General features: G+C 43.3%; 1 protein-coding gene across 2 annotated transcripts in view; it reads left to right on the plus strand.

The window, feature by feature from the left end:
* Nucleotides 1-22,454, plus strand: part of CDH4 (cadherin 4) — a 1,009,876-nt gene that overhangs the window by 946,259 nt on the left and 41,163 nt on the right. For both annotated transcript variants that reach the window (XM_077252850.1, XM_077252851.1), the window contains 2 exons: nucleotides 2,007-2,144; nucleotides 10,477-10,662. In XM_077252850.1, coding sequence (XP_077108965.1) covers nucleotides 2,007-2,144; nucleotides 10,477-10,662 — 324 coding nt within the window. The remainder of the gene's footprint in view (nucleotides 1-2,006; nucleotides 2,145-10,476; nucleotides 10,663-22,454) is intronic.

The raw sequence follows: 22,454 nt of genomic DNA on the forward strand, positions 1-22,454 counted from the left end.
GCTAAGACCTCCCCCAAGTGGTCCCCGGTTTGGCATTTTAAACATCTTAACTTCCTAATGTCATCAGCACGCCCCAAATCTCTCCCTTCAGTACACAGCAATTCATGATTCATTTGCAGTGCATGCAATCCTACAATAAGCACTATTAGAGGCTAATTCCCGGCCCCAGAGATTCCTTCTCTTGGTAATCCAAGTGCAGACTAATTATTTAGCGTCTTCTGTCTGTTTCCTTAGACTGCTCCAGCATAAATATCCATCCACACTGACTTTCCAATCTAATCCTTAATTACATTATTGAAGGAATTCTACAGAGGATGATATACGTCTCCGCTGGACAATTATACCAATGATATGGATGTAGTGGTGATTAAAAACTACTCTTCCTGGGTCCCATCCTTCACTTTACAGCTGAAGCACGCATTACTTCTCTTAACAGATGTTGAGCACCTGCAAAATATGTGCTGTAGAACAGATCTATCTATATGTAATGTGGCACGTGCTTGTTAGGGTATTATGGCCAACTACAATAGCACACTCATCATTTTGCACATGTATTTCCTGCAGTTTTATAAAGTTATTTATTTAGGTGGTCAATAAAACTAGTTTTTGTTCTAACGTATTAATTCAGTGTTTCGTTAACTTATGACATTAATAATCCACCAGGAGCTGACTTCTGCCCGTCATGGTGGGATATTGGTCAGAGCACTTTCTTCTGATGGGTCCCATTTACCAGACAACCCTTTTTTGAAAAACTTTTAGTCTCCCTTCATAAAAATGCGCATAGATCAGTTGTATTTATGGAGCAAAATGCATCCTTTTATATGAAAATTTTGGAATACAGCCAATTAAAGTGGGAAAATCGCATAATTCCTGAAAGGGCTTGTACTCTGTGAAGGGTTTGTCTTCATGCATCGAGGTCACCTATCCTCTCTTGCCTCATTCAGGAAGCCGTGATGCATCAGCCTTTATGTACCCTTAGTGCAGGTGCAGATGACAGTTTGTTCTCCATCTCAGAAAAATTGTCCCATTATGCTAATCGGACTCTGATCGGAATTTGATTAGAGGGGGATCCTATTTTCTCGGAGGTTGACAGAAAAAAAATTTCTCCAACTTCTAAATTATGTAGGTCCGTGAAGAATGGACCACACTTGGATGTCATCCTTTTTTTTTTCACGGAAACATAGACATAAATCGGCGAGTGCCATCCGATTCTTGGAAGCAAGTTGAATGCTGTGATTTTTTTTTTTCCCTCTGGGAAGAAGAAGCCAATAATGATAAAGTTCAGGAGACGAAAAAAATTATCAAAGTAGTAAATAACTTTTAATGAACTTTTATTGCAAAATTTAAAAAAAAAAACAATTAAAAAGACAAAAAAGTTCATAATGGTAGTTGTTCTAATACAGAGAAGACAATTGACATGTGTTGGTGGGTAAACCAAAGGGAAAATACTCCCTAGGTAGAAAGGATAAAATGTACCGTAATCAATTCGTAATGACATATACACGACGGAAATAAGAGTGGCATGCCAGGGGGAAATTGTATTGAAGTAAAAATCAATTAATGCGAGGATATAATAATTTACATAATGGCAGCCAAGTTGAAATGGGCTCACCCACCAAACAAACCTGACGCGCGGCTCACCCACCAAACAAACCCGACGCGCGTTTCACTAATGCTTTGTCAGGGGTCTAAGGAAAAAATTGGACTTGTGCACAATCCCGTACAATTACACGGGCATGAGTGCTATTGGTCAAAACCACAAATAGCACTCGACCTATTAAAACGGTCATCTGCACCTTCCCTTATAACTGGTCTGACTGCAAGCCTACTAACCCTACCTGGATCAAAGATCCCTATGAAACTGGTCATAAATCCCTTGCATAAGCGAGGACTAATGGTGAAATTATGACTGTCTGAATCATGTTTTATTGTTATAAGGAAGTAATTTGTCTTTATGACTGTATCTGTATTGCCTATAACCTGTATTCCCCCATCTCTTCCTTCAGAAAGTCCAGCAGTATACTGTTGTAATTCAAGCCACCGATATGGAAGGAAACTTGAACCATGGATTATCAAACACGGCCACCGCTATCATAACTGTTGCTGATGTCAATGACAATCCTCCTGAATTCACCTCCAAAATGGTAAGATACTTGTAACTTGTCTTTTCAGTTATAATATACTGAAAATGCTGGGAACCATGATATTGGATGAAAATAATCTGGAAAATAATGCCCTTAGCCAAAGCAATATACCTGACCTGACCTTTACCTACAATTCTGATTTTACGCTAGTAAGAATATAAATACATTTCTAATATATAATAAACTACGTGTCTGAAAAAAATATCCTTTTACTTTCCCTCTATGAGGTAAAACTGAAGAATCAGCATTAGTAGTGCAACAGAATTAGAGGGTTTTTTGGATGGAAATTGTGTTTCCTACAAGGTAAATTCCCTCAACGACTTTCAATCTGTTTCCTATACTTCCTTATTAATTGCTCACTGACAGATCTTCGCCGATATACATGGCAAGGACCCAGCTAGTGAATAACTAGGAGCCACACAGTACCGTGGCAGCCTTTTGCGTTTCTTTCTACAGTCTATCCCACATGCAAATAATGGAGTCTTTAGATAGCAAATATCTACTGTGTCTAATTAGATGTATGCACAACGGACTTCTAACCCTAAAGGTATCCTGTATATACTATATCTCTTTCACTAGTTTTGCTTTGGGCAAGGCAGTGGCCCTGACATTTTCATCGGCCCTGGTACTTATGCCTGAGTAATGTGTACACCGTTTTGATTGCTGTGGCACTTATGCACTTTAACTATTTGGTGCACTTTATTATTATCTAATTATACGTCAATTTTATATGCACCTGTGTTAATTTTAAACAAAATATTTTGTTATTTATTATTTTTAACATCATATTGGATGTTATTCACTGTCCTTTGTTCACCTCTTTTTACCACATTTTTTTACGTTTTCTAGTATCAGGTCTCCTTTAACATTATATTGTGGGTTACCATTTTTTACTTTTTACCTATATTATTATATGTCCTGTAGTGCACATCCTTTCTTTTTTTCATTTACTTTTTATTATGTTATGTAATTTGACCATCTGCTATGAAAATAAAGATGAATATATGCATATCCTAGTCTGGTATTTTTCCCTCTTTTAGTCCTTGCTCTTGGGTTCCACTCACCTTTACCACACACTTTACATACTTCTCTTTAAATATATACCGGTATATTTTATTATATTTATTATATACTAGATGGTGGCCGATTCTAACGCATCGGGTATTCTAGAATATGCATGTCCACGTAGTAGATTGGCCAGCCACGTAGTATATTGCCCAGTCACGTAGTATATTGCCAAGTCATGTAGTATATTGCCCAGCGACGTAGTATATTGCCCAGCGATGTAGTATATTGCCCAGTTACGTAGTATATTGTCCAGCCACGTAGTATATTGCCAAGTCATGTAGTATATTGCCCAGCCACGTAGTATATTGCCCAGCGACGTAGTATATTGCCCAGTTACGTAGTATATTGCCCAGTGACGTAGTATACAGCACAGAGCCACGTAGTATATTGCACAGCGAAGTAGTATACAGCACAGAGCCTTGTAGTATATTGGCCAGTCACGTAGTATATTGCCCAGCCACGTTTGTCACAGGTTAAAAAATAAACATATACTCGCCTTTCCGAGGGCCCCTTGTAGTCCACGGCAGCTTCCGGTCCCAGGGTTGGTCTGAGCGCAGGACCTGTGATGACGTCGCGGTCACATGACCGTGTAGCGGTCACATGACCGTGACGTCACGTCAGGTCCTTTCCGCGCAGGACTTGTGATGACGTCACGGTCACATGACCATGACGTCATGGCAGGTCCTTCTGCCATACCATCTTTGCCACCGCAACCTGCAATGGGAGATGGCGGGCGGCGCGAGCGGCTCAGCGGACTACAGAGGGTGAGTATAGCAGGTTTTTTTTCTAATTTATTATTTTTCACATTACATTTTGTACTATTGATGCCGCATAGGCAGCGTCAATAGTACAAAGTTGGGGACACACAGGGTTAATAGCGGCGGTAACGGAGTGCGTTACCCACAGCATAATGCGGTCCGTTACCGCCGGCATTAACCCTGTGTGAGCGGTGACCGGAGGGGTGTATGCGGGCGCAGTGAGTGCAGGGAGTAAGGAGCGGCCATTTTTTTCCGGACTGTGCGCGTCGCTGATTGGTCGCGGCAGCCATGACAGGCAGCTGGTGAGACCAATCAGCGAACGAATAACCGCGACAGACAGACAGACAGAAGGACAGACAGACGGAAGTACCCTTAGACAATTATATAGTAGATGTATGTATGTGTATATATTGTACACCATATCTTTCACACTCTGGGTAATAGTATATTAGTGTGTGGTTCTCTGGTTTTTCAATATTGAGCTTTATAGTCCTGGCAGAGCAGAGGACATCCCTACACAATGTTGATGCTGCGACTAATCAAAGGACATCAATTTTCTCCACTATGAATTTTTCACCTTGGCTTTAGAATCATAGAATCATAAAATGAGTTGGAAGGGAGCCCCAGGGTCATCGTGTCTAACCTCCTGCTCAATGCAGGATTCACTAAACCATCTCAGATAGATGTCTGTCCAGCCTCTGTTTGAAGACTTCCATTGATGGAAATCTCAACCTCTCATGACAGCCTGTTCCACTCATTGATCATCCTCACTCTCAACATTTTTTTTCTAACATCTAATCTGTATCTTCTCCCTTTCAGTTTCATTCCATTGCTTCTTGTGTTTCCATGTGTAAATGAGAATAATGATGATCCCTCTACACTGTGACAGCCCTTCACATATTTGTGGGCAGCTATTAAGTCTCCTTTTAGCCTTCTTTTTTGCAAGCTAAACATTCCCAGATCTTTTAACCGTTCGTTGTAGGATATAGTTTGCTGTCCGCTCACCATCCTGGTAGCTCTTCTCTGAACTTGCTCCAGTTTTTCAATGTCTTTATTAAAATGTGGTGCCCAGAACTGGACACAGAATTCCAGATGAAGCGACTGGAAGCTTTAAGAAAAGGTATTTGAAGGAAATCAAATTAATGAGGAGATACATTAACAAATCATTGTCTCTGTACAAGTTTCTTATCTCATGACTTCACTCATCAACATCTGTCATCTTGGATATGAGGGTAACACTACCGTAAACTGATGATGTGTAATTAACACAAGCTTCCTATTGCTAATTAGTAGCCAGGCTGATAAGATGGTGAAGTTGCACTTGTGGTTAAAAGTGGATCGATTTCATAGAGGCTGTGACTTTATTAGTGTCTTCTTATTGATTTGACATTTCTCCTTTTATACGTGCAAATACTTCAGTAAATTAGGATTACACAATATACCTGAAAATATTCATGTAAATGAAAGGTGATATTTATCATTAGTGTTTATCTTTGGATGCATTTTTTCAGGTAATCTTTAGTATTTTGGGGTATATTTTTATGTTTAAAGGGAGTCTGCCAAGTACAAACTGATTGTTCAAACCAATCACAAACACTCGTTACACCCTTGGTGTGACCAAATAGTTCCGTGGACCTTCCCACCTACTTGTTTTCCATTGATTTACATCCTCTTCTACCATTATTGACAGCTTTGGCTTTACAGGAGTCAGAGAAGGATTTAGATAGATGGACAATAAGTAGGCCGGAAGGTGCACCGAACTGTTCGGCCACACCTTGGGTGCACCATGCACCTGTGCTTGGTTTGAACAATCAATTGGTGCAGACAGACCTCCTTCATTAAGAGCTCTGTTCAAACCGATACCTTTTGAGATATCTTCAATCCAGACTTGGTAATAAATAGCCTTCTTGCCCTATTTTGATAAATATCATTAAACATTGCAATGATTTCAATTGAGTATGGATGACACATCCAGATTTGCAAAATCCCTGACATAAATTCAGGTCAATTAAGCATTTTATTTCAGAGGTTCAACTCTCTAATTAGAATGTGCCATGAGAAACTCAAGTTTTAGTGTTTGATTCTCAAGTAGCGGACCATATTATAACTCAACAAAGACCTGGAAGAACCAAAACTTTATTGCCATAGTGATCTACTACAATGTTTCTTAACACAAGGCCCCTACTATGCTCTTGCTGCTTAAACAGGATGAAACTTAGCTGACTCCTCTGAAAAAGTCACTCCCGGGATGCGAAACAAGAAGTTCCTGACATGCACAGTGGCACTACGTCACTGTCACCATAATGTCTGACAGCATAGTACCACAGTGATTGGAATGCACATGCTCTTGGCCAGTAAAGCATTGAGAAGACAAACAAAAATATGAAGATCAGCCATCTACAAAATGATTCCCTGCATCGGATACAACAGTATTTTAAAAGACATTAAACTATGAAATTAGCATCTAACAAATATTCATAAAATATAAATTGGTCCTCATAAAGTATATGGAAGCTGTATCAAGATAAATTTAGAAATCTTAAAAGGGTTGTGCAATCTTCATTCTTCCCTGCCTCCTAGTCTCTGATTTAGGCCACATTGAGTATTTGGTGAGTTTTTTACCTCAGCGTTTGTAAGCCAAAACCAGAAGTGGAACAGTCAAAGGAAAAGCATAATAGAGACATTTGCACCACTTCTGCATGTTTCACTCACTCCTGGTTTTGGCTTACAAATACTAGGGTAAAAAACTCACCAAATACTGAATGTGTACATGTGGCCTTATCGCGGGAGCGCTGTGACAATTCAAAGTACCAGCTTGGCTGCAGCGCTGGTCTGAACCGAGTAAAGAAGGGGCACTCAAGCTACTTGGATCAAGTGAACTTCAGAGCTGCACTTACAAGCTGTATATCGAACAGCTTGGAATTGCGTACTCCTTTCCTAGGAAACCGGCCATCTCTGATAGCAGGAAGCTGAAGAGAGGGAGAGAGAAAACAAGAGAGCGCTACCTCAGGACAGCAAAAAAAACTGTAAAATGACAAGGGTGATGCGTTTGTATATGCTCACCATCTCTGATAGACGGCAGAAAAGGCGGTAGCTTAGACAACTAAGAATGAACTATAACATTACAAATCTTTCAGTTTTTTGTAATGGAGAAGATTTTTTTTTAAATAAAAAATGAATTGCAAAGTTGCTTGATTTTACAGTTTTACCTATTTAAGATATTGAGACAACCCCTGTAAGAAACGATAAGGTCACTGGTTCCCCTTCACTAACGCAACCTACTCCCCCAGTCACATACATAAGTCTGCCACATCACATACCCAAAATATGTCAAAACTTTTTATAAAGGCTGACTTCAAAATCCACAATAAAGACCTTGTTCAGAAAAGTCAACATTATGGTAGGAAACACCGAGCCCAAAGAGCTTGCACTCAAGGTCTTTCCTTCAAGCACTACTGTAGATAAATTCAGGACATTGAGCTGTGCAGAGCTTAAACCGCTAATCCACTCTTGCTGCGGAGCAGGAAATGTAGAAAGTGCAGTGCAGAGTGGAGAGAATAATCACACACCCCAGGCAGAACGTAACGAGCTCTCCTCTTTTCTTATCGCTTGCGGCTTCTTCATGATACGATCAGGTATTGTGAAGCACAACAGATGTTAAAGGTCAGTCCAACGCCGGCTACATCAGTCACATGGGAGCGTGGCAGATCCAATTCTGGATAAATTCCCAATTTGTCTTCCTAACAAGGTGATGGTATCAGGGATTTCAGTGTACGAGAGGAGCAGGGAACCGATTAAAGATTTTTGTGCTGTCAGAGCTGGATTCAGTTCTGCAATCACTCAGCTAGCTTTCAACTTTCCAAAGTCAAGTTCTTTCTTTTTATATTTTATCTTCCTATTTCCATCTGACCTCCATAACACAACTTGTTAGGATGATATCATATTATCACAAGTAGGACAGGGCCCCCACGTCCTCATGGCCATCTCGGAACTCTATGACTGAAATCCATTTTAGTTTTCTTGTGGCTAACTCATGTTTAATAATTTCTGAATATACAGCAGTAGCTATTAGAAATCACTTTTATCTGTACGGTGTCACCTAGTCTACTATGGCCGAGGCATCAAGATCAATACAACAAGGAAAAATACAGATGCACAGAAAAGTTAGCGGGCAATAGCGTCATAGTTTTTAAGCAATCCGATTCACACATGGCAGATTTGTTGCCTATATTTCTGCCACTGGCTTATTTATCTGAAAGGGGATTGTATAAATCCATGCACATGATACAGAAACCGCCAAATTCATATGTACCATGCAGTCACGCTGAATGGCTTTTCCTAGGCATATTAGGGTGTAGCATACTCTTAATGTATCTAGAAATGTCAGAAAGTAAAACAGATGTGACATAAATTATGTCTTTTCCGTGACTCTTTTTCTTAAAGGAGTTTAGGATTTTAAAAACATGGTTGACTTCTTCCAAAAAATACTACCCCTGTCTGCAGTCTGTGTCTGGTATTGCAGCTCAGCACCATTCACTTTAAAGAAGCATTTCCATGAAAACTGCTATTGGCTAAACCAATAAATATACTCACTAACCCTCATCTTCTCTGGTGTCCAGCGCTGCTCCGCTCTTCTTCTTCTGAGTCATGCGATGGCCATTCCGACTCACCGGATCACTGTTGGGTTTATGTTTGAGATGGAAGTGGCTTTTACCATGTAAGTCTGCAGAGTGTCAGAAGGAGGGTCCATAAGCTTACATTGTACGAGTGACTTCTGGCTTATACATAGAGGACTGTATGGTCCATCATGTAACCCAGAAGAGAACCGGAGCGTCGCTAGAAACTGAAGAAGACTGTGGTCGGTGAGTCTATAAATACACTTACACTACATATTCACTTACACAAGTTTAGCCCATAAACATTTCATGGGAATGCTTCTTTAATAAAATTGCATTATAATACCAGACACAGACTGCACATTTGGGTGGCATCTTTGTTGGCGGAAGGTGGTAGCCATGTTATTCTAATCCTGAACAAACCCTTCAAAGACATTGTTCTAGGAATTGTTGTATTCAGGTAGGCTATGTTCCCAGGATGAGCTCTTGATGTTGCAGATTTTCTGCACCAATTCTGTACCTACGAAATAAGTTAGTTGCATTTTTTTAAAAATATGCAGCATAAAAAACTTACCAAAAATTAATTGTGGGAACATAGCCTTATTTCCGATACATCCATCCAACTAGATTGTTTGTAATGGTTTATGGAAAAACATAGGATTTAAGAAAATGCGAGCGGAACATACTGCTCTGCTTAAAAAGCATCATATTACTACTACAGGCTCTCAATTGGTGGTAATTGAACTCCCACTAGTATATATCAGTCTGCGCAATATATATATATATATATATATATATATATATATATATATATCTCAAACAGTATCTGTGTGAATATTGTTAACATATAGTACAGGCCAAACATAGAGCCCCCAATTCGTCAAAGCTTTTACTCCAGAATTCTATTTTCGGGCAATGAAGATGCCGTGCAAGTGTCTGGGGAATGTTTTATTAGACATGGTCATAGGTGCATCTGTTTTTCACAGATTAAGCAGGGTGATTAGGTGCAAATGCAGTTGATATCAGGGTGATCTTCAGTATAGCATAGCTGAGCTGTGCTACTACACAGCTGTCAGATATCTTATTACACTGGGTCATGTTCGACCAACAGCATTAGAACTTCTGGAGGACAGATCCAGTGGCAGCGAAGGGTAAAAAGACCCATACGGAGGGGGTCAACATTAGGTGAATTGATAGCAGCAAAATCAGTAAAGATGGAAACATACTGTATCTTATATTGACACACATGATTAATTCTGTACTTACAGAAATATTGAGACCACATTATGAATTTGGTAATAACCCTTTAAAGAGAACCTATCACGTCAGATAATGCTATATGCCTATAGATACAGAAGCAAACTGCGGGTTAGTAGCGTTAAAAAGGTGTCTGGCCACCATACTGAAAGTGCGGCACCCTGGAGAGTGATAGAGGTGTGCCGACCAGTCACCAGTCAGTACACAGTGACCTGCGGGTGTAAGCACACTGGCACTTTGACTGGCAGCTGGCTCTGCAGTGTACAAGTACAGTGCCTGCCACCGGTCACCATGGTGGGGCACTGTTACAGCTGTCTCTCATAGTGATGCGATCAGTGACTGAAGCCCTGAAACCACTTCGACTTGACTATATGAGTGAAAGCCAGCATTCTCCCAAGTGCCGCACTTTCAGTACAAGTACAGCAACTGGGCACTTCTATTATCGTTATCGGACCTGACAGGTTCCCTTTCATGTAATTTAAGTAGGGAGTTGTTGGTTGACGGAAAATCAGATGTCTTTGATGTAGGCACATTGTAGCACCTGGATTACAGCCATGAGTCCCAGCCTATATTAAGCCTAGACCGTAGTATTTTATGCAGAATTTACTCTTAATATGTTATTTCCACCCACAGTTCACTGGAGAGGTGCCAGAGAACAGAATTGATGTTGTCGTAACCAATCTGACAGTGGTGGATCGAGACCAGCCGTACACTCCCAACTGGAATGCCATATATAACATCATTAGTGGCGATCCTGCCGGTCACTTCACGGTGAAAACAGACCCCGTTACCAACGAGGGCATCGTTACTGTGGTCAAGGTGAGCAGTGGCAAGAATATATTATGAGTATATCTACTATTAGTTGGGCATGAGCTAGACTGGAAATTTTACGCTGATACCCCCAACCCCACCTCCATTTTACAGTCCAGTAGTTAGTCTGTTATGGTTAGGAGTTTTTGGGAGAAACATTTTGCTCATGTTTCTTATCTATTTAGTGATATATTTGCACACATTGAGCTCCCTTCGAAGTAAATGAAGATTTATTGATAGCTTGCAGGGAAGACAGTGTACCTTATTGGGAATCCTATTACGAGCAGCCGGAAAAGTCATTAGATAGACGATTGTAGTCAATAAGGCCCACGTGTCAGTATGGCCTCTGCTGCTCGCATTGTGCACTGTGTATAGGAATGGTTCCTATTCACTAAATGGTGTAATGTCGCCCATATACCTGCTTTTTATACTGTGCTGAGTTTCTGCGGTAATTCATTGGAGGCTGCTGTCAAACAAGCAGAAGAAGCACCAGGCAGCTATTTCAATCCTGTCTACAGCATCTGGGGAATGTAAAAAACACTCATGTGAAAAGCTGCTCTATATTATTCTGCTATTCCAGCTTTTCCCATCATACAGAGTGCCTTAATCACAGACTCTAGATTTCTCATAGTTTAACTGAAATGAACAGTCAAAAAGATAAAAAAAGGCAATGAAAACCTTCAAAGATAGATCTAATCAGCTACAACATGAACATCAAAAGTCAGAGCATTCCCCGAGAATCGTTCTCCAAGCAAACCTAGAGGCTATGTTGCAGAGGTTATGCTGGTAGATCTACTGGATCTAGCCATCAGTGACTAGAGGCTCTAAGACCTTCTGCAGTGGGACATCATCTATTAATGTAAGGGCTCGTACACACGACTGTAAAAATTGGATGAGTGCTATCCGTCGTTTTGAAGGATTGCATTTGTACCCATGTTATTCTAAGGGGTCCTGCACATGTCCAATTTTTTTCCAGCATACACCTTTTGCCTCAAAGAATTGGATGGCGCTTGCCCATTCAACTCTATGGATCCTTGGAAATAATCTGACCACACATGGATATGTGACACCCCAGGAGTCTGGTTGTCACAGTGGTATTGCCTTCGTCTCGGGGAGGGTGATGCCATACTTGGAAGCGAGGAAGATCCCTTTAACAGGTAACATGCCCATACAACACTGTTCTGCCTCCAGGCCAGAAGGGGGAGCTTGAGACCCGGATTCAGGGGAGGTTTCCTATAGATTCTGACTGGAGTAGGAGTTAGGAGCAGTCTGTGAGAGACAGGGACAGAGGGCGTTCAGTCAAGAGGAGAGCTGCAGACATGAGGTTCTGCAGCTCCTGACAGAGCAGTCTGTAGGAGACTGTGAGGGGAGAAGAGGCAAAGGAGAGGAAAGATACTGGGAGTGGATCTGCGAGTGGGCTCACTCCAGAATCAGCGCATGAAACCGGAGGCCGGAATTCCAAGGTTGTGGGGGTAACTGTATGCTCCACAGCAGAAACCGGTGGGCAAGAGATTTAAAGTCGCCTGTCCACCATTACATCCGAAGGCACACCAGCATATAGAGCCCAGAGTCACCCTGAGTAGGGACACCTGTAAAAAGGCTCGAGTTGCCTGCCATATGGATATTGTCCTTTTAATTGGACGGAGAGAAAGTGAGGACCTTGTGTGAAGCCTTAGGCAGCAAGGAACTACAACACAGCGCAGTAAGGAAGGCTTCCAACCCCACCTGGCTAGGGGGATTCCGAATCGCTTCCAGGCTGGCCAGACCTCACTATCACCTGTGATCCGTACCCTGGACTGTGGCTGCATACTACCAGTAAAGGTAAAGAGACTGCAACTTTGTGTCCTCCAATTCTTTCCGGCACTACACCATTTGTCATCTTTACTCACTACATCGGGAGCCCTGGGGATCAAGCTTCACCTATGGGAAGCCATACCATCCCTGCTGCAGTATTATCATCCCTAGTGGACCCCTTTAAGAAGAGTTGGTCATCCCTGACCGAATACCACCGGTGGCGTCACGAACATACTTTATTCAAAATAACCCCCTTTAAAGACTTCCCTTTCACTTGGACACCCAGGGCCACGGACCGGGTCACTGCTGCTGTGACACATCCGCTTTAAGAACCGGCCCAGTACTGAGTACCCCACGGCCCTGGCGGGCACTCCAGATAACATCAGAGTGCGGTCCAATTTTCACGGACTGACAAAAGTGGCAATGTTGAGAAACTTTTTTTTTTCTCACCTTCGAAAAAAATGTGATCACACTCTGATTAGAATGTGATTAGCATAATTGCAACCATTTCTCGGATTAGACAAAAAAGGTTGTTTGACCCTAGGCTAAAGGAGAAGCAATGTATCAGCATTTGGAGAAGCAATGTATCAGCATTTGGATAAGCAATGAAGTACACTCAAAGTGAGGGCATAACACACAACAATTGTAGAACTGGATTGAAGTGTTCACACTTGTAGAGAGTGATCTCATTGACATTTGTATTTACTGTGTAGAATAGATCTGATTAGGGACTTCTGCCTGTCAACAGTGACAGAGTTTTTGAAGGGTGGAAATTCAAAGATTGCATCTTTGGTCGCAAAATATTATTTGTACCATGGTAGACTAATTCGGCTGCTCACGGAGGTAAATACAGTAACGTTTCTCATTTGAATCCTATGCTGGTTTATTAAAGTACAGCAAAAACCAGTTCAAAAACCATCAAAATAAATACAGCTAGGATCCGGTCCATAGCCCACTGGAAGGTAGCTGCGGTCCCTTGCAGCCCGAACAGCATCCTGGTATACTGGAAGCAACTGTCAGGTGTAGAGAGGGCTGTCTTCTCCTTAGCACTTCGGGACAGGTGGATTTGCCAGTACCCTTTTGTTAGGTCCAGAGCAGTAATGTATCTGGCTGACCCTATCCTTTCAATTAGTTAATCGATGCAGAGCATCGGATATGTGCCGACTTTGGACACCTCATTTAGCTTCCTATAATTGTTACAGAAACGCCATTCTCCATCAGGCTTTGGCACCAGGTCAGTGGGTCTGGACCAAACGTTCTTTGACTCCTCGATAATGCCCAGGCTCAACATTCTTACCTCCTTCGAAATTACCTTGCAGTGAGGTTCGGGAATTCGATGCTGCTCTTGGTTCACCCACATATGTGGTTCCATCAGGATTTCATGCTTAACAACTTGTGTACATCCTGGCAACTCCAAAAACAGGTCCCGGTTCTGGTGCAGCTTCTCTCAGCACTCTTGTTTTTGGGCCGGTGACTCTGCCACTGTGGTATCCTCGACCATGGCCAGGATTGGCCCCCAAGCATGTAGCTTCCACTGGTTCCCTGTCTCACCACGGTTTAAGCAGGTAGATGTGGTACACCTGGTAGAGTTTTTCTTTTCTTCCTGACTGGTGGACCTTGTAGTTGAAGTCACTCAGCTTTTCGACCAGTTTGTATGGCCTCTGCCACTTGTCCAGAAATTTACTTTCGACCATGGGCACCAATACCCAGACTCTAGGGCTAAACTGTCTCAGCTTCGCTGACCTGGGCTTATTGTGCTTGAAGGAGGCTGTCCTTCACAATCTGAGTCACTTTCGCAGTCCTGTCCTGCATCTCGGCCACATGCTCGATGATGCTTCAGTGTGGTGTAACCTCTGCTTCCCAAGTCACCTTCTCAATAGCCATAAGTCCCTGAGCATGTCAACCTTAAAGCAGCTCAAACAGTGAGAACTCCTTAGAGGCCTGTGGGAATTCTCTAATAGAGAACAGCAAGAAGTCTCGGCCATCCTTCTACATGACCTTCTTAAGCATGCACTTCAAGGTCTTCACTAGGTCGTCCGTTTGTAGCTTGTACACTGATGTCCTGAGTTGTGTAATCTGGAGAGCCTTACTCAACTCCGTCATCACATTGGACATGAAAGGAGTTCCTTGCTTCATCAGGATCTTCATAGGTAGGCCCATCCGGGGAAAAATATAGACTAGCTCTCGGGCTATGCTACTAGCGGAGGAGTTTTACAGTGGTACTGCCTCCGGGTACTGTGTTGCATAGTCCTTCACAACCATTATGCATTGGTGCCCCCTGGTGGATTAATTATGGGACCAACAAGGTCCATGGCAATCCAGTCAAATGGGATTTCTATAATGGGTAACAGCACTAGGGGACTGCGAAAGTAGTTAGCTAACCGGTAGGCCAGGATCAGCAATAATAAACAATCTCTCAGTGACATCCAGGCCAGTAGAACCTCTGAAGGACCCACTCTTGAGTTTTGTCTGCAACCAGATGCCCACCCAAGACATGAGAATGTGTCAGGTCTAGTACTTTACGCCTATAGGGACCTTGTACTAACAGCTGCTCTATCACTTCCCCCCTCAGTTTACTGACCCGATATAGCAGCTCCTCATTTACCGTGAAATATGGAAACCTGGTGTCGGCCCCCGCCTCTTGAACAGCCCCAATTATCACAGTCACATTGTCAAATTCCCCTTTTAACGTAATAACCTGCATTTGAGTGGTCCCAAAATTTCCCCCAGAAATGCCCAACTGAGGAATCTGAGTTTCATGGGTAACCGTCTCAACATCGTCGCCAGCAAGGACACACCAGGAACGCTTACGCCTCTGACTGCGATGGATATTCCTCATGATCAAACTGGCTCCTGTCTGAGTAACTTGGCACCCCCGCCTTTTGCCATGTCCCAGAACAAGCTAAAGTCCCGCACTCTTATTACTGGGTGTAGTAGATCTTTAACTACTCCTAACTCATGGGACTAATGATATTCCATGGGACAGTGCAGGTGAGTGATTTGATATTGATTTTATCTGTCACTTTTTTCTACCCCTTCACTCACCCTCAGTCACCCACACTTCCTGAGGCTCTACATGTTTTCTCCTCAAACTATACTGTGTATATCTGTATACTATCCCCTCACTGCTACTATCTATAAGGGTAGGTTCACACAGGGGCAGGGCCGGACTGGCCATCAGGCATTTCCGGCAAATGCCAGAAGCGCCGGTGGCAGTCGTGGGCCCCTCGCCAGCGCCGACTCCCCCCGCCAGCGTTGCCGCATTCAACTATACCGGCATCTATGACGCCGGTACAGTTGAATGCAATGATGGAGGAGAGAGCCTCTGCTGTCGCTCCCTCTCCCATCATTCCCCACTCTGCCTCACGCTGACACTGTGGGTGCGCGATGACGTCATATCATCACGCACCTGCTGTGTTTCGGGCGGGCAGACTGCAGCTGCTGAGACCGGAGCCGGGAGCAGCACGGGCACGAATAGAGGTGAGAGTGTTATTTTTTTTTTTTTTTTTAAATATATCAATGAGTGATAACTGGATTATGGGGCTATTGGGGGGCTGTATTACATTCTATGGGGGATTTATTACATTCTATGGGGGTTGGCTGCATTACATTCTATGGGGGCTGTGCTCCATTACATTCTATGGGGCTGGCTGCATTACATTCTATGGGGGCTGGCTGCATTACATTCTTTGGGGGGCCATATTACATTCTATGGGGGAGGGCTATATTACATTCTATGGCGAGCTGTATTACATTCTATGGGGGCTACATTATATTCTATGGGGGCTGTATTATATTCTATAGGGAGGTGGGCTGCATTACATTCTATGGGGTGCAGGGCCGGACTGGGACTAAAATTCAGCCCTGGCATTTGAAGTTACACAGGCCCACTTGTCACATGGTGACTGTATAATATCTTTGTACACTTGTAGGCAGGGCCGGTTTTAGGCAAAGTGGGGCCCTAGGCAAAGTTTAAAATGGGTCCCCAAATGCTAACATATTGCACATCACACAGAAGCCTTTCTGTTGTATTTACGTGCGCTGAGTTCAGGCCGCTAAACGAGTTTGATCGACAATACTGAAGTTGTTCAACGCTTGTTTCCCGGCCTCTTTCCACCAGCTGAGGAATAATGATGAGACAGAACGATCACTAATAGATCACCATACAGTATCATGTTTTCAGCAGCACATCTACAGTTTACACTGGCAATGTGCTGCTGACAACAAGGCTTTTTGTTCCAGCAAAAACAATCCGAATATGCAGCATTTTACTTGTTTAGTAAAATACACCCCATAGTCCTCCATATATTATAATGTGCTCCATAGTCCTCCATATAGTATAATACACTCCCTATAGTCCTCCATATATTAAAATACACTGCTCAGTCCTCCACATAGTATAATACACTCCTCATAGTCCTCCATATAGCATAATACAATCCTCATAGTCCTCCATATAGCATAATACAATCCTCATAGTGCTCCATATAGTATAATGCACCGCCACAGTCATCCATGTAGTACAATTCACTTCCCATAGTATAATGCACCCCATAGTTCTTCATATAGTATAACGTATTCCCCATAGTCCTCGATACAGTATAATGCAGCCCACATATAGTATAATGCAGCCACCCCAGAGTATAATGCAGCCACCCCAGAGTATAATGCAGCCACCCCAGAGTATAATGCAGCCACCCCACAGAGTATAATGCAGCCACCCCAGAGTATGTAACCCCCATAGAATATAATACAGCCCACCTCCCCATAATATATAATGTATCCCCCCATAGAATATAATGCAGCCCCCCATAGTATATAACGCAGCCTCCCCCATAGAATATAATATACCCCCACAATAGTATATAACACAGCCACATAGTACATAACATGGCCTCCCCCATAGAATATAATATACTCCCCATAGTATATAGCAAAGACCGCATATTATATAGCAAAACCGCATAGTATACAGCACAGCCTGCATACTATAGCACAGCTCGCATAGTAGATAACACAGCCCACACAGCAGTATTCAGCACAGACCACACAGTAGTATACAGCACAGACCACACAGTAGTATACAGCACAGCCCACGTAGAAGTATACAGCACAGTCCACACAGTAGTATACAGCACAGCCCACAGAGTAATATATACAGCACAGCCCACAAAGTAATATATACAGCACAGCCCACAAAGTAATATATACAGCACAGCCCACAGAGAACTATATACAGCACAGCCCACAGAGAACTATATAAAGCACAGCCCAGAGTACTATATACAGCACAGCCCAGAGTACTATATAAAGCACAGCCCAGAGAGTACTATATACAGCACAGCCCAGAGAGTACTATATACAGCACAGCCCAGAGAGTACTATATACAGCACAGCCCAGAGAGTACTATATACAGCACAGCCCAGAGAGTACTATATACAGCACAGCCCAGAGAGTACTATATACAGCACAGCCCACAGAGTACTATATACAGCACAGCCCACAGAGTACTATATACAGCACAGCCCACAGAGTACTATACACAGCACAGCCCACAGAGTACTATATACAGCACAGCCCACAGAGTACTATATACAGCACAGCCCACAGAGTACTATATACAGCACAGCCCAGAGTACTATATACAGCACAGCCCACAGAGAACTATATACAGCACACAGTAGTATACAGCACAGAGCACAGCCCACAGAGAACTATATACAGCCCACAGTAGTATACAGCACAGAGCACAGCCCACAGAGAACTATATACAGCACAGAGCACAGCCCACAGAGAACTATATACAGCCCACAGTAGCATACAGCACAGAGCACAGCCCACAGATAACTATATACAGCCCACAGTAGTATACAGCACAGAGCACAGCCCACAGAGAACTATATACAGCACAGAGCACAGCCCACAGAGAACTATATACAGCCCACAGTAGCATACAGCACAGAGCACAGCCCACAGATAACTATATACAGCCCACAGTAGTATACAGCACAGAGCACAGCCCACAGAGAACTATATACAGCACAGAGCACAGCCCACAGAGAACTATATACAGCCCACAGTAGCATACAGCACAGAGCACAGCCCACAGATAACTATATACAGCCCACAGTAGTATACAGCACAGAGCACAGCCCACAGAGAGCTATATACAGCCCACAGTAGTATACAGCACAGAGCACAGCCCACAGAGAACTATATACAGTCCACAGCAGTATACAGCACAGAGCACAGCCCACAGAGAACTATATACAGCCCACAGCAGTATACAGCACAGAGCACAGCCCACAGAGAACTATATATAGCACAGAGCACACAGTAGTATACAGCACAGAGCACAGCCCACAGAGAGCTATATACAGCCCACAGCAGTATACAGCACAGAGCACAGCCCACAGAGAACTATATACAGCCCACAGTAGTATACAGCACAGAGCACAGCCCACAGAGAACTATATACAGCCCACAGTAGTATACAGCACAGAGCACAGCCCACAGAGAACTATATACAGCCCACAGCAGTATACAGCACAGAGCACAGCCCACAGAGAACTATATACAGCCCACAGCAGTATACAGCACAGAGCACAGCCCACAGAGAACTATATACAGCCCACAGCAGTATACAGCACAGAGCACAGCCCACAGAGAACCATATATAGCACAGAGCACACAGTAGTATACAGCACAGAGCACAGCCCACAGAGAGCTATATACAGCCCACAGCAGTATACAGCACAGAGCACAGCCCACAGAGAACTATATACAGCCCACAGTAGTATACAGCACAGAGCACAGCCCACAGAGAGCTATATACAGCCCACAGTAGTATACAGCACAGAGCACAGCCCACAGAGAACTATATACAGCCCACAGCAGTATACAGCACAGAGCACAGCCCACAGAGAACTATATACAGCCCACAGCAGTATACAGCACAGAGCACAGCCCACAGAGAACTATATACAGCCCACAGCAGTATACAGCACAGAGCACAGCCCACAGAGAACTATATATAGCACAGAGCACACAGTAGTATACAGCACAGAGCACAGCCCACAGAGAGCTATATACAGCCCACAGCAGTATACAGCACAGAGCACAGCCCACAGAGAACTATATACAGCCCACAGTAGTATACAGCACAGAGCACAGCCCACAGAGAGCTATATACAGCCCACAGTAGTATACAGCACAGAGCACAGCCCACAGAGAACTATATACAGCCCACAGCAGTATACAGCACAGAGCACAGCCCACAGAGAACTATATACAGCCCACAGCAGTATACAGCACAGAGCACAGCCCACAGAGAACTATATACAGCCCACAGCAGTATACAGCACAGAGCACAGCCCACAGAGAACTATATACAGCCCACAGTAGTATACAGCACAGAGCACAGCCCACAGAGAGCTATATACAGCCCACAGCAGTATACAGCACAGAGCACAGCCCACAGAGAACTATATACAGCCCACAGCAGTATACAGCACAGCCCACAGAGAACTATATACAGCCCACAGCAGTATACAGCACAGCCCACAGAGAACTATATACAGCCCACATCTCTTCTCTTCCTCCCCTCACCTCCTCCGAGAATGGCCCCACAGTCCAGAAAAAAAAAACTCTCCTCACCTCTCCTCGTGCCCAGCGTTGCTTCCTGGTTCCTGCTCCTGTCTCAGCAGCTGCAGTCTGCCCGGGACACAGCAGGTGCGCGATGATATGACATCATCGCGCACCCGCAGTGTCAGAGGCAGAGCGGGGAATGATGGGAGAGGAGCGTCTGTAGACGCTCTCTCCTCCATCATTGCATTCAACTGTACCGGCGTCTATACGCCGGTATAGTTGAATGCGACGGCGGGGGCGGCGGATTGAGCGGCCCACCACTGGCACCGGCCCTTCTGGCATTTGCCAGAAGTGCCCTATGGCCAGTCCGGCCCTGATGGGGTGCTGTATTATATTCTATGGAGGGGCTACATTATATTCTATGGGGTTTGCATTATGCTCTATGAGCGGGCTACCATATATTATATATGCAGGGGCTGCATTATATTATATGAGGAGGCTGCATTATATTCTCTGGGGGGTTACATTATACTCAGGGGGCTACAATATATTCTCTGGGGTGGCATCATTATAATATATGTGGGCTGCATTATACTGTATCGAGGACTATGGGGAATACATTATACTATATGAAGAACTACGGGGTGCATTATACTATGGGAAGTGAATTGTACTACATGGATGACAATGGCGGGGCATTATACTATATGGAGCACTATGAGGAATGTATTATACTATTTGGAGGACTGAGGAGTGTATCATACTATATGGAGGACTGTGGCAGTACCTTATACTATATGGAGGACTGAGGAGTGTATTATACTATATGGAGGAATTGCAGTGTATTTTAATATATGGAGGACTATGAGGAGTGTATTATACTATATGGAGGAGTATGGGGAGTGTACTATACTATATGGAGGACTGAAGAGTGTATTATACTATATAGAGGACTGAGGTGCACATTATAATATATGGAGGACTATGGGGTGTATTACACTAAACAAGCAAAATGCTGCCTATTCATCGAGTGATTGGATTGTTTATGTGGGCACAGAAATCCTTGTTCTCAGCAGCACATCACCGGTGTAAACTGTAGATGTGCTGCTGATAACATGATACTGTATGGGGACAGATTGATCTAATTGTGATTGTTCTGTTCCCTTCATTCTTTCTTAGTTGGTGTAAAGAGGCCGGGAAACAAGCGAACGACTTCAGTATTGTTGATCACACTCGTTTAGTGGCCTGAGATCAGCGCATGTAAATACAGCAGAAATGCTTCGCAGGGAGACCAGGCAAGGATGATGACAGTTGTAGTGGGCACCCGACGCCTGGGAATAGCACTAACTCTACTGCTTTTTCCAGCCGCCAGAGCATTTAATTCTGGTATGTGTAATGATTTTTAGGGTTGATGTCAGCTGCGTAATGTCAGCTGCTATCAATCCGTGGTGTAAGTAATGGAGAGGTGTCTACCAGACACCCCCACTACTAGCCCAGACCTGGCAAGACCCAGCGACTATGAAGAGCGGTGACGGTAGTAACAATACTGCTCTTCACAGTCTTATTTTCCCATCACGCCTCTCATTTTCCCCCTCACATCTTTCTTTTTCCCCCTCACATCTCTCATTTTCTCCCTCACACCTCTCATTTTCCCCCTCACTCCTCTTATTTTCCCCCTCACTCCTCTCATTTCCCCCTCACTCCTCTCATTCCCCCCTAACACTTGTAATTTCGACCTCACATCTGTCATTTTCCAATCACTCCACTATTTCCCTCACTCCTCTCATTTTGCACTCACACCTTTTCATTTTCACCTCACACCTCTCATTTTCCCCTCAGTATATACATGTTTGTTATCTCCCTTATATATAGTATACACCTGTATGTCATCTCCTGTATATAGAATATACATGTATGTCATCTCCCCTGTATATAGTATATACCTGTATGTCATCTCCCCTGTAAATAGTATATACCTGCTGTATGTCATCTCCTCCTGTATATTGTATATACCTATGTGTCATCTCCTCCTGTATATAGTATATACCTGTATGTCATCTCTTCTGTATTTAGTATATACCTATATGTCATCTCCTCCTATATATAGTATATACCTGTATGTCATATCTTCTGTATATAGTATATACTAGTATATACCTGTATGTCATCTCCCCTGTATATAGTATATACCTGCTGTATGTCATCTCCTCCTCTATATACCTATGTGTCATCTCCTCTTTTATATAGTATATACCTGTATGTCATCTCCTCCTGTATATAGTATATACCTGTATGTCATCTGCTCCTGTATATAGTATATACCTGTGTGTCATCTCCTCCTGTATATAGTATATATCTGTATGTCATCTCCTCCTGTATTAGACCTCGTTCACACGTTACTTGCTCAGTATTTTTACCT

This window comes from Ranitomeya variabilis, chromosome 4 (genome assembly GCF_051348905.1).
Source record: "Ranitomeya variabilis isolate aRanVar5 chromosome 4, aRanVar5.hap1, whole genome shotgun sequence".
In the NCBI taxonomy this organism is placed as follows: domain Eukaryota; kingdom Metazoa; phylum Chordata; class Amphibia; order Anura; family Dendrobatidae; genus Ranitomeya; species Ranitomeya variabilis.